The sequence below is a fragment of the Teleopsis dalmanni genome, chromosome 1 (assembly GCF_002237135.1).
Source record: "Teleopsis dalmanni isolate 2A chromosome 1, ASM223713v2, whole genome shotgun sequence".
In the NCBI taxonomy this organism is placed as follows: Eukaryota; Metazoa; Arthropoda; class Insecta; order Diptera; family Diopsidae; genus Teleopsis; species Teleopsis dalmanni.
In genome coordinates, this window is record NC_051846.1 from 147,783,301 (window position 1) to 147,797,004 (window position 13,704).

The window sequence follows — 13,704 nt, forward strand, 5'->3', positions numbered from 1 at the left end:
TGTGTTAATTAGTTGAAATTAAGTCAGTCAAATTAAAAAGAGTAAATACATATTAAGAAGTAGGTTAAGCGAAAGCAAGAGTCAGTACTAGAAATTGTAGAAAATAAATTGAATATCGTAATTAGAAAACTTGTTCTATTTGAGTTCAGCAAAGCATCGACGTGATTGCGGATTTAACTAATTGTCTTATCTACTCGCTACAATTAAGTACAGAATACATGTAACTCATACGCCATGTAGTACATTTGTTTGTATGGAATTTTTATCTAAATGGGAAGATGATAAATAATTATAGCTAATTAAGATTTTTTATTATTTATTTTATTATATTATTAAATATGTATTTTAGTTCGTAAAACTTGCCATCACTTCAAATTTAATGGAATTGATTATTTAAAGTACTTCAAATAGTGAAACTTTAAGTGAAAAACTGTGAATAAAAAATATATATGCAGAAGTGATGCAAAAAATGTTTATTTATTTTTTAATATTATTAAATATGTAAAACTAACCATCACTCCAAAATAAATTAAAATATTTATTTAAAGTATTTTAGATAGTGAATTTTTAAGTGAAAAATTAAAAATTATAGAGAGAGAAATAAAAAATATATGCAAAAAATGGAAAACTTAGAGAAATTGAAAATAAAAGTTGAGTAAAATTGATGCTGTAAATGAAAATACCACAAAATACTGAATTATTTAAAAAAATATAGAAAAAAATTGTAAAACTTTGTTGAACTAAACTTCATAGAGACAATTTTGCAATCGCCTCAGGCAGTTGGGAAAGAATTTACTTAATTTCAAGTTGATCCGCTTCGTTGCTTTTAATGTAGAAATTTTAAGTCTGTCTTTAGCATAATGAATTTATTATTTATATATTGCTAACATAAAGTTATGCTTAAATAATGAAAAGTTAACATATTTTAATTAATTTATATATGTAATAACATATACATATGTATATAAAGTTCATACAAATATTTAAAAAAACGATTTCAATGCAAGCATGACTTATTAATGTGGACTGACGATAAATCGCTGCGAATATTTGGAAAATCATTTTAGACAAGGGTTTTGCTGCTTAGTTTAGGACATTCACAGAGAATGTGTTTAGATGTTTTAAAATCCATTTTATAGTAACAATAGAATTAGGTCTCTACACTAATCTGTTAGAAACGTGGTGAGAATTTTATTATCCTCACTCCTCAGAGTAAGATGTCGATTAGATACTGTGTTTTATGAGTTGATGAAAAAATATGAATTATTTTATAAGAGAGATATTAAAATATTAGAGAAGCATTAGAATGATTATATTACTCTTGATGGATGGAGATGGATGATAACAAATTAGATTTCTGTCGCACTTTGCTAAAAAATTGTTGTTTTATTGACTATCCTTCCCTTTCCCTCCAGCTACAGTCGTTGGTTGATTTATGACCATTCTTTGCGGCAGGCAAATTGGGAGCGAGTTCTTTCTTAATTTTTTGAGGTCTGCCAATAGGAAGTAGTCACTGTTGACCGAATGTTCTTAAAATTTGTATGGGATCTTCATAAGTGGCACGCCAAAAAATGTCACTTCTTCTTTTTACTCTTTAACTTTTATTAGAGTTTATTGTTAACGTCACAAGTCAAAGGCTACATGATCACTTTATTCAGAAGGTAAAACTACGGATTTTGTATCTGTTTGTATCTGTAGATTTGTATCTGTTTTTATAGGTCACTGAACTATAGAACGGCATAACGCGTGTCTACCAGCGCTTAAAAAGAAGTACACCAGAACACCTATTGCGTCTATGCACAGATTTGCCCACAACCAGGCTTAAGCTTTTGGGTGCCCTTTTCTGTAACACACCCAGCGATATCTCCAGTATAAGCATTGGCCCGACTCGCGTTTTTATAAATGCTTCTGGCTGGTTCTAATTTGACCATTTTTCTACTCATTATTACGAGAAATTGTAAAATCAAAAAGGATCTTTTAGTTAATAGAGGACATTTTATGCCTTCCTCACAAGACAAGACTTCGTCATTGTCTTAGCTGTTATTATCCTTTTACTGTGAAGATAAAATATAATAAAGTGGAGAAAATTGCTTCATTTTCCATTATTTCACTAATAATTTAATAAGAGTAATTTATATTCTGTGATTTTCAAACAAAGCAAAATTAAACTTCTGCAACACCCTCAACATTGTTTCGTAACTAAAAACCTATTAAAATTTCAAAATCCACCAGAATTACCTAGTACTTTGGAAACTTGCAGGCTTTTAGACAAAAGACAAAAAAATGCTTTGAACAGTTTTAAATTACCACAAATATGCGAGCTCTAACTGGCATAAGACGTGTAGCTCCCCAAAACCGACCATACACCAGTAAAGCCCGCATTGCCGCAATGGCAGAGTGAATGTATGAAAGTATGCGCATACTTTCACTTACCTATGCACGGTATGCAAATCAGCCTATGCAGTGAAGTAGTGAAGCAGTGAAGTGCACGATATATCATGATTCAATCAAGAACAGAGCATGAACGCTTGTGCTTACAAATATTGAAATGCCAAACAATGGCCTTAAGTACAGGATGAAAAATTGGATTTCTTCTGCAACCACAAAGAGTTCATTAAATTTTCTGGTACTCGTTAAAAGAGTAAAGCAAGCAAATTCCAAATTCCAAATTCCAAATCCAGCAATACAAACACACTTACACGAGTAAACGAGTGTGTGTACGTGTGTATCTGTGTGAGCCAGCCTTGAAGTTGGTTGCATAATAAAATCAAAAGATTGTACAAAATGGCGTTATTACACAAAAATTAGTAGGCGCACAGCAACGACAAAAGGAAACGGAAACAATGTGCTATTGTGAATAAAATTTGTACACAGTGAAGCATGTGTATGAGGGGAATATATGTGGATATAGTTGGTGGGGTGTGTATTTTAGGGAACGTCTAGGTTTTGTTACTGGCAGTAAAAGTGCTACTTGTTTTCTGCCTATTGTGCGCAGTAAAAGTTGTGCTTGTGCTTGGATCGACTTGGAACGACTTGGAACGACTTGGCTTGACTGTCTGCTTGTCTGTTGTGAGAATATTTTGTGAAAATTGCAAATTGGTTTAGGTGAAATAAAAAATTCAAAAGTTAAGCTGCATGAAATACAAAAATTTATGACTGTTTTTTGTTTAGTAGACTCAGGTCTGGCTGGTGTACCTGTACTTGTACGTATGTTCGGCCATACAAAAGAAACCTGTTGAAAGCCAAATACCCTAAGGCAACAGAGGGAAATGAGCAATCAAAAATTTTTTTAAGTGTAAAAGAATTTCTTTTACAGTTTTTTTATTTGTGTTTTTTTTTACCGCGTCTGCATATCAGTTATATATATATATGTATGTATGTATGGGTTGTACAAGTTTACATTTAAGCTGTAAAATATTTATAAAATGAATTTTTGCTTACCGTTATAAATATCTGATGCAGTCGGTACATGTTCCGGGTTGAAACGGTTCTCCAGATACGACAATATTAAATTAGTTTTTCCCACTGCACCATCACCAACGACAACACATTTAATTGCGGCTTTTTTCGGCTTATCAGTTTTTAATTCTTTATCTGTGTGAAAAGTGAGTAGAAGAAAAAATGTTTTCAATTCAATTTGTAAATTGCAATCAAAAATTAATTAAACAAAAATATAACCAAGGGTCGAGCGCCCCTGGTAAGCTGCGTTCAAATTTGCATTAAAACTTTGTTGGCAATTTTATGAAGTGCAGCATTTAAACTTTAAGTATTTGAAATGGTTTTTGTGTGGATCCCTCACCTTTTGTGCTCTTCTTCGATTTACGTTTTCGCAATAAAAACTTTGCACCTTTGTTGCTGTTGTTGCTGTTACTGCCACGTGAACTGGAACTTGTATCGCTCGTGGACTGCTGCAATAAAAATGGGAAATCAGATTAAGTTACATTGTTAAAGGAGTCGAGAAAAGGTCGGATCTATGGTTGCTACTGATAAAGAGGAAAAAAATAATAAGCAAATTTGTTTAAGTAGTTTTATTCGTAACAAATTTGCAGATCTCGTTTTATTAAATTCAAACAAATTTTGTTAAATTGAATTAAATTTATTGAATTAATAAGAAAATATATTTGAAAGATACATTTGAGATAAGAATTTCAAGCTACTCAAAAAATTTATACAATATAAAATTTATTGGCACGACTTTGATTTTCCTGGCAGGCTTTCTGACAACGGATTTTAGAAAAGTAATTAAAGGTAAACGCAACTATTTTGAGCAACTTTTTCCACTACGCTATATGTCAGTATATATAGCTTTATAAGTATATGTATGGACGGAAGTAGCTATAAGTATAATAACCTTTAACTTGATATGTCTCTTTAAAGTTATTAATTTTTACATAAAAATTCGATTTGATTAAAAAATTGACTGCCAAACAATATAAAAACAATTAGAAAAAGTACAAGATATTGATATCAAGTTTATAACAAATAGACTAATACATCGAGAATACATTATCAATTATTAGAATAAATATTACTCATAAATACCGAGGACAATTGTCCCATATTATGTAACAATATTATTCAAGAAATAAATATGACAGTACTTCGTGACTATAAGAACTAATTGCATAATCTAATGGAATAACATTATAAACAAAATATGGACAGATTTTTATAGAAAAGATTTTTATACGAAATATTCCATATGAAAATAATTCTTTTATATGAAATATGAAATATAAAATATAGATTATATGTTTTGTATATAGATATAATTTCTATATAGAGATTTTCAAGTAAAAAATGTTTAAAAAAATTTTTATTAATAATTCCAAGTTTCTTAATAATTGTTCTTAAAAACATGTACTCATAATCATATTATTAAAACAATAATTATATTGTAATTATAACAATTAGTTAATCTATACTAAATCATAATTTTTGTTCTCGATTACACATTTATTAGTTGAAAATTTTCCTTTTTTATTGTAAAATTTACTAAATCAGGTAAATAGATTTTGACAAGCGAGAAGACAACCAGTGACATAACTGTATTGTTGTCAAGCATTATTTTAATCGCATCAGTTTTGCCTTTTGTCACTTGTCAGTAAATCAGCACTCCTAACACTACGCTCACCATAAGTGACTTCAAAAATAGTGTGAGAATGCCTTCAACTTCTCTCGCTGAAAGGATTCATTTAATATGGATCTTAGTGCACAGCGAAATTGAGTAAAACGAGTAAGCAGACGAACTAGACAGAAAAGAGGCCATCTGCGGTCCTGCATGGAGCTTTTTCAAGCTTAAAATGAATGAATAGCTGGAAAAAGCAGCTCAGACCGATTCGGATAATGCAATTACCTGCAGACAAGTTAAAGAATTCATGCCGAATCGTTCAAAAACCAGAACTAGGGAGTTTCGTATGCTAAACAGTAACACATCCGACTTGTCACAGGGTTTCTCACTAGACATTGCGGAGTAAAAAAGCATCTATCGAACCTAGGTTTTACAAGAGATAATAACTGCAGACTTTGTTACGAAGAAGAAGAAACAGCAGAATACATTATGTGTCACGGTAATAGTCTCGCTAGACTCAGACTTCGGTACTTATCAACTGCCTATCCACTTATCACACAATTAGGCAACATCTTTCTAAAGGATATAATGGCGTTTTTAACTGCTACTCGTCTATGGAACTAAAATGGGTATGTGACAATATTCCTTAAAGGATGCAGTGACGTGGTAACAAGTTCCTAACCTTTGTTGCGGAGAAGAAGACACAACAGAACACATAATGTGTCACGGTAATAGACTCGCTAGACTCAGACTTCGGTACTTATCAACTGTCCATCCACTTATCACACAATTAGGCAACATCTCTCCAAAGAACATAATGGTGTTTTTAACTGCTACTTGTCTATGGAACTAAAGTGGTTATGTCACAATATTTTTAAAAGGAATCAGTGACGTGGTTACAAGTTCCCAACTCGTTTTTAAATATAATCTAATCTAATAAAGAAATTAATATAAATAAATTATACATGTTAAATATACAGTGTGGTTTCTGTACTTGAACGGAATTAAAAACATAGAAGCTATATTTAAATTTGAAAATTATTTATTGTGTTCTGTTTATTTCCTTAATCAGGAAACTAGAAACTTCTTCTGGGAAAATAATTTTCTTACTTAAATTTTCCAAATTTTGTATTGTCAATATATTCGAATTGAAATCAAGCTTGTTGCGATGAATGAATATATCGACGTCTACAAATATATATATTTCTTTTTCTAATTTTTATGATTCATAATTTTGATGATTCAAATATTTATTTAAGGTAATCAGTCAATAGCTTTATTTCTTTCTATAAAAATATAATATAACTCTTTCTGTTCTTAACATTAATTCATTCCTCATACGACTTTATTATGAACTATGAACCAATTTATCGAAAAGCCATCAATCATCGAAACGAAAACGACACAATAACATTTGACAGTCATAATTCTCACATCAAAATATCAATAAATAATATCGATAAATATTCAAAATTTGATTGGCAATTTTCTCATAAATTTCTTATCCGCTTTAGAGTGCAAATAAAATTACAATCGTTAATTCGTTCGTTAGGGAGTTTTATAATTCAATAATGATGACATGAGTGCATGAATGCATGAGTGAAACAATTTCACAACAACAATAACAACACAACTCACACAGGAGTTTTTTTCCCATTGTACAAAAGGAGCTTTGTTTCTGCTGTGTGTGGAGAAATGTGTATGTGTGAGTGTAGGAATGGGAGTTAAGTTGGCGCAAGAGCTGAGTGTATGGTAAGACATTGCACACTGCGGGTAGTAGGGTATGCGGCGGAAGCTGTGAATTAGAATCACGCTCAATTTAATATAATTTAATATGCGCATATAAATTAGTTGAGAGAAAGCAAAAACAAAAACCAATAGAAATTGTGGCTGGTACAGAAGTGATAATTTCTTTACTTTTGTATCGCTTTTGACACAACAACACACGCACACACTCAAGCAAAAGCGTTTTTTGATGATGTGCGCTATGCGTGTGTAAATGTTGTTTTGTGTTTCTTGCTTAGCAGGAGGAAATGTTTAGTCAAAGGAAACAGCAGAGGAGTTCTGCTTGTGTGGCTTGCGGAACAAAAATGATTTTTATTTTTCTGCTACTGACGCTGCTTTTGTTGCTGTCACTGAAGTTCCTGTTGCTGGAACTACTTTTTGCTGCCTGCTGCTTGCTGATTGTTGCTTGCTGCCTGCTGGCTGCTGTCTGTTGCCAGCAACTGTTGCTGTTACCATTGCTGCCGCCGCTAATTGAAGGTGTGCGCACACGGAGTTTGGTTTAAAATTATGATTTATGCTACGGAATCAGAATTAATTTAATATCTTATTTATGTTTGTGAGGAGTCTTGGTTGGTTCATTTGGTTTGGCAATCAGCACAGTAGGAACAGTCGGAGCAGTTGGAGCAGTCACGTAACTCATAAATTTTCACCGTTTCAGTGAATTGTCATAAATTTCAATCATTTCAACATTAATTATGTGCATAAAATCAATTAACCGCCTTTGAAAATTTATGAGATTTAATAATAAAATTTAAAAGGTCAATAAATGGAAGTGTTATTACAATTGTATGGATTATAAAATTAATCCATATTATTTGGTATTATTGAAATTGCAATATTTTTTTAAATCTATTTGGATTTGCCGTATTTCACATCATTTTTTTATTTCCTTATATTTTTTATTGCAATCAGTGACCAGAAATGCGGCATGCTGTCCGAATGACATGTAAAATATGTGCTCATAAAAAAGGGTTCAAATTATTTTGTTTAACTTGACACATCATTTTATGATGATTTCGATGCCCTGTAGAAAAATCTGCCCTACCAATTTAACTAGCACAAACCAATTCCCTTTTACATTTCAACGCAAAATTTTTCATCGAGATTTTTATTACATTTTGGGTAACTTTTTTATGTTGGAGTTTTACTTTTACGTCTTCAAAAAACTAATGATGTTTAGCTTTTTTCATACGTTATCCCACACGTTACCCATATGTATGTCATGTGTACATAATTGTAACAACTGTAAATAAAACACCAGCTTAAAAATATTTCTTAGCTTTAAGCAATTTAGTACTTAAACTTTTGTTGGGCCGAAATAATAAAAAATGCTAATAAAAGAAGAAAAAAAATAGACTGAAAGGAACTTTTTTTACTACTGATAGCCAGGAGCAGAAAAAAATTTTTTTAGGAAAAAAATCCACTCCTTCTATATGCTTATTACATATTAACGACTCCAAACTCCAAGTGTATGTTTCTTAAACGTTATTTATATGATTTGTGTAACGACTTGCAATAATCGAGCGACCTTTCTCTGCAGATTGAAACCATTAAAAGTTTTACTTGTAAGTTGTGAACTTATGACATTTGTCCCACTGCATTAACAGTTACTTTTAAAATATGTACAACATTTTATTTATTTGTAAATTCCTGCCTCTCAACGTTTGTTGTTAATGATAAAATTTCGCCACAAATCAAACTCAACAGCTGCTAATTTTCAGTTTACTTCCTTATGCCAGAGTCACAACGCTATACGTCGTTCCTTTGCATGGCCATTATTGCCAGTGTATGAGCATTCGGTTTGGCACAATGTTATCAGATACATGTGTAAATATGTGTAAATATGTTTCAACCTCAAACACTAAAACTTTTCAAAGAAATTGAATTCGAAACAATTTGTTTGTGTCTTCTGGTTTATCACAGCATATAAATTTTTGTCATTTTTCGGTATCACAAATACCGCACGATGACAACATACAAAACGAAGGCAAAAATATTATTAAATTAAATTTCCATATGCTGCAAAGAACAGCATGTCGTATGCCCGACTAAATTGCCATGGACCAGTGCACTACAAAGCCAAAGCAAAGTGTGTCCGTAAAAAAAAAGGACATTTGGTAACACATTTCTATGCTCATATTGGCCCCCACCTTCTGTTTGACCCTAAACTGCAATCAGTAGAATGAAACCGGACTAAGTGAAAGAATACAGAATATACTTGTATATGTGTTATATTCTGTATTCAGAATTTAATTTTTTTCCCTTAAATGTTGGTTTCGGGATTCAAATTTTAACATATTTTTTTAAATTTCTCATATATACGCATTTAACGATGAAATCGCATTGTTACAGCCAATGAAGGTGTGTATTTCAATATGAAATACAGTTAAATAATTGTTATGAAAATTTAAATTAAATTAATCTCAAACCCGAAATGGATAATTTTTTTTACAGTAATTGCTAAAATAATTAATGTTTTTAATTAAATTTGATTTTAAAGTCAATTATGGTGAAAGAAATTATTTTGTTAATAGAAAATGTTCTAAGTTAGATTATACAAGGCAAGTACGGTTTTGGGTCAGTTTGCTAATAAACACTGACTCTGTGCTGCAAATTTGGCAGGGTACGTAACGAGCTCAACCCTTCGTACTTGCAGTCTCAAAAACGTATTCAGGAATAATTAATTATAAGACCAATTTCCAAAAAGACCACTAATGATGGGTATTTGTATATATTCAATTAATTAAAAATAATAAACATTTTGTTGTTGTAATTCACTACTGTTCAAAAATCTCTTAATATATTTTAATATTTATTTTTCTTATTTCTCATATTTTATTTTATATTTATTTAATTATTTATTTAATATGATTTTATTTTCAAATAATTGTTAATATTACTTTTTATAATATAAGTATGTGTATTTATATATATAAACTGAAATATGTTTACGATTACATACATTTTTTTATGATTTTTAAACATTTGTTACAAATAATATCTCTTCAATGAAGCAAGCATACTACTGTGGGTCCTTAAATGCTATTTTAAGGGTTTTAAATAACTATATTTGAAATTGATAATTTTAAACAACTATATTCAAAGCTAAAACTTTAAAAACTATATTTAAAGTTAAAAATTTTAATACTCTTGGATTTTCTTTTAAAAACCATAATGGAATTTTCAGAAGCTTCAGAAATGACAGCTATATTAATAGAGCGAAAGAAAGACAAATAGACAACGCTCAATAGCCCGTTTCCACTATTGTCAATGAACAATTGTCAATATCCTTAAATTTGTCAGTGTTTTTAACAGAATAAAAGAAGCGATGAAGGCTAGATACTCTTAGAAACGAGATTCGTTTCAAAATGCTTTAATTTGGTGAGATTTATTTCAAATTCCAAAAATCTTTTATATGTTTTCAGTATTCATGCTTTTGACATTGACATTTGTGATTTTCACTTTATTTTTTTTTTTCAAATATTGAAACAGTTATGTGTTTGGATTTGCTTAGCAGTTTTCTACTTTCGAAAAAAGAATTTCAATTAAATTTTATTTGAAAAAAGAAAAAAAATATTGAGCAATGATAAGGCTTTTTGCAAATCCATAATACTACGAAGAGTATAAGCGCCGGCTTGTAAAATAAGGTCAAAAATGTATGTTAGTAGTATATAGTACTATAGTATATGCTTTTCACTGTAGTAAGGAAGATTTGACTACACCTCAGGTGTAGTTTATATTAAACTCTACCCTGAGTTTGAGTAAGTGTTGAAAAGTGTAAAAAATTAAGTATATTAGCGTGTTGATACCTATAGATTTCTTATATAATGAAGTTATTTTGATGTTAATATTTATCAATCTTCTTTAGTACAATATTATAAATTTAATATAAATTTAATATATTCCCAGTATTTATATAATGTATTCACATAAAAATGGCGTTTCAATATATTATAAATTGTTTAGAAACGTATTCATATAGATGATAATCTAATCTGCTATGAGATTCGTATTTCGCTATGAAAACTGAGTCTATTTCAGTTAAAAATTAGGTAAACAGTGTAAATATTTAGCACTTTTAGCCTCTGTTGCTTAAGTATGCTTCCATTTAGAGTTCGGTTCAGATATTTTAAGGAATCATCCTTTTCTACATTCCTGGTATCACGTTCATGTTGTTTGGTTTCTGGTAGCGGTTTCAGTTGCTTTGTTCCAATTGGTTTACATTATTTTTTAACTTCCGATTCTTATGTGTGCTAGAATTTTATATATAGTATTCATTTCAAAATTATTAGTTCTAAGTTTCTGTACAAAAACAATAATTTCATCATAACTAGTGGCAATAAAAATGTGAATAAAAAATATTTATAACATTTTCATAAAAATATGAATGCAGCGGAAAATAGTTAAAACCAAGCAAAAATAAAATTCATTTATCATAAAAATTTATTTTCTAAAATATTTGAAATCTTCATAAATTGAAAATGATTTCGTCTACTTCAAATTCAACCTAATGGCACACTAACAACGTCATCCAAATTTCAAAGCTTCAATGCTTCTCTTAGTATCAAATTCGTGTTATGTGCATACTTGACGCAATTTTGAAACAATAGAATTTTATTTGGACTACGTTTGTGGTGCAGTTCGAAACCCACAGCGCATTGCAATGGAGCGTCGTCAACAGCGATTTCAATATAAAACCACATAAAACACATGTGGAACTGCAGTGCCAGCATAAACTCAGTTGTTAACTTGGCTTTAAAAAACTATAATAACACATTACAGCCATGGCAGTAACTAATACGAATACGAAGTACTAACAAGAGAGGGTTAAAAATGACAAAAAAAAAATAAAAAAATAAAAAAAAAATTCATGCAAATACGTAACCGATGCTACTCTATGCAAATCCAATGTAACTACTACTACATTTTTTATTTATTTAAATTTTTTCTAACAAAAATTTTTTTGTGGTTTTCATTGAGGTTGCTTGCATCTCGCCACTGTGTATCTGCAAGCTGACTACTGTTTTTGACAGTAGCGCCGACATAAAATCCAAATTCAATTCCTTCATATCCTACCTATGGATCCTACGTAACCATTAAAATCCTATTTGTGCATTTTATTGAAAATAAAAAATTTAAAAAAAACTTCTAATATTGCTATTTAATTGATTCTTAACCCTTTAAAAACAACCAGCATACTTAACCCTCTACAAAGTATCTATGCAGTTGCTATGTCTGTAGTTGCTACTATTGTCCTTATTATTGCAGTAGTAGTGGTTGTTGTTGTTGTTGTTGTTGCGATTATTGTCATTGTTATTGTTTTTAGAAAAATAATAATAATAGAATTTGTGGTTACATTTGTTGAAGGAAATTGTTGTCATCATTGTTGTGGTAATTGTGCTGTAGTTGCTGATATTAGTTTTTGTTGTTGTTCTCTTGTTCAATGAAATAATAAGTGGTTGGAAACCGCACTTAATATTTGTTGCAATCGAGGTTAAATTTGCATCCAACAGACGCCAGAAATGTGCTCTTTTCAATTATGGTTTCAAATTACATTTTCGACTAATTTCCTTTTCTATTTCAATTTACCAGTTACCACTTAGCAGTTTAAGAAAGTTATGACTATTTTTGCACAATCTAAATTAAGTTGGAAAAATATAATGAATAGTTTTTGTAACTTTTAGGAAAATCAAATGTTTGTAGAAATTTACATTTTATAAAAACTTTTTCTCATTTAGTAAGTAAACACAATTATTTGGTTTTTTAATTAACTAATACATACACAACACCACATTTAATAAATTATGTGGTCTTAAATTGACTATTTAACTATTTAAGTTACGATCTGGATATATGGCTGTGACCAAAGCATCAGCGAAGTTCAATTAGAAGGTACCCAACTTCATTTTTTTAGGACTATGTGTAGTTAAAATGCCTCTCTGTACACACTCTTGTAAATATTCTGCTTTTAAGCGACAAAGGCCTCACCACTTATTATTATATGGGTAAATGCCTTCCTACAAACTCTGGAACTGTGCTAACAGTCTAAGCATGCAGGGCTTAAAAGTAAGGCATTGAACAATAGATCTATTGTGACTATAGTACGTCTATTTATAACACAGTGCTCTGAATATTAAGCAGTAACCGAATCATCAGTATTTAAATATTTAATTAAAATTTATCAATAAAACCTTAGAACCCTACCAATGAAGCAATAGATTTAAACAAGAAAATATAATTTCTATATTAGGAGTAATAGATCCATTAATACAAATTCACATAACTGAAAAGTATTTTTCGATTGGTAAATCTGGATTTAATATAAATGTACTCTAGATTTGTCAAATTTTGTAGCTCAATCGAACATTTTTAGACTAATCGAACATTTTGTAGTAGTATTAGTAGACATTTTATTTTTCATAAATACATGAATCGTATTAAGTCACACTTTACTATATCTCTCAAATCGTATAAAACAGCTGTTAATTTCAGGGTAATCTGGCTACTCTGACAAATTATCTAGAGAGTTATAAATCAATCTCGAGTGTTATACTCGGGTGTTACCCCAGCTTTACCAATCGAATATGAAAAGGCGCTAAAATTATTTCGATTGAAAAAATTACCCTAGATTTACCAAGCAAAAACGCTATTAAAGTAAACTATAGATGTTTTTCAATTTAGACAGTTATATAGCAACGTTCAATATTGTTTAATTAATTTAAAGAGAAAAAATAAATAAATAAATGTACAATGTACATGTGTTGACTTCATAAAAAAGTTATTTAGTGTCAATGGTATCTAGGTATCTAGCATTTTAAGACCAGTTTCGCAGTCACACCTCATTAGAA

At 30.2% G+C, this 13,704-nt stretch overlaps 1 protein-coding gene across 2 annotated transcripts in view; it reads right to left on the minus strand.

The window, feature by feature from the left end:
- Nucleotides 1-13,704, minus strand: part of LOC119669278 (transcription factor mef2A) — a 142,085-nt gene that overhangs the window by 11,971 nt on the left and 116,410 nt on the right. Inside the window, exons 5-6 of one of the 2 annotated variants that reach the window (XM_038079108.1) lie at nt 3,800-3,905; nt 3,442-3,594 (exon numbers count right to left, since the gene is read on the minus strand). In XM_038079108.1, coding sequence (XP_037935036.1) covers nt 3,442-3,594; nt 3,800-3,905 — 259 coding nt within the window. Of the gene's footprint in view, nt 1-3,441; nt 3,595-3,799; nt 3,909-13,704 lie in introns of both variants that reach the window. The other variant, XM_038079107.1, reaches the window with a different exon arrangement.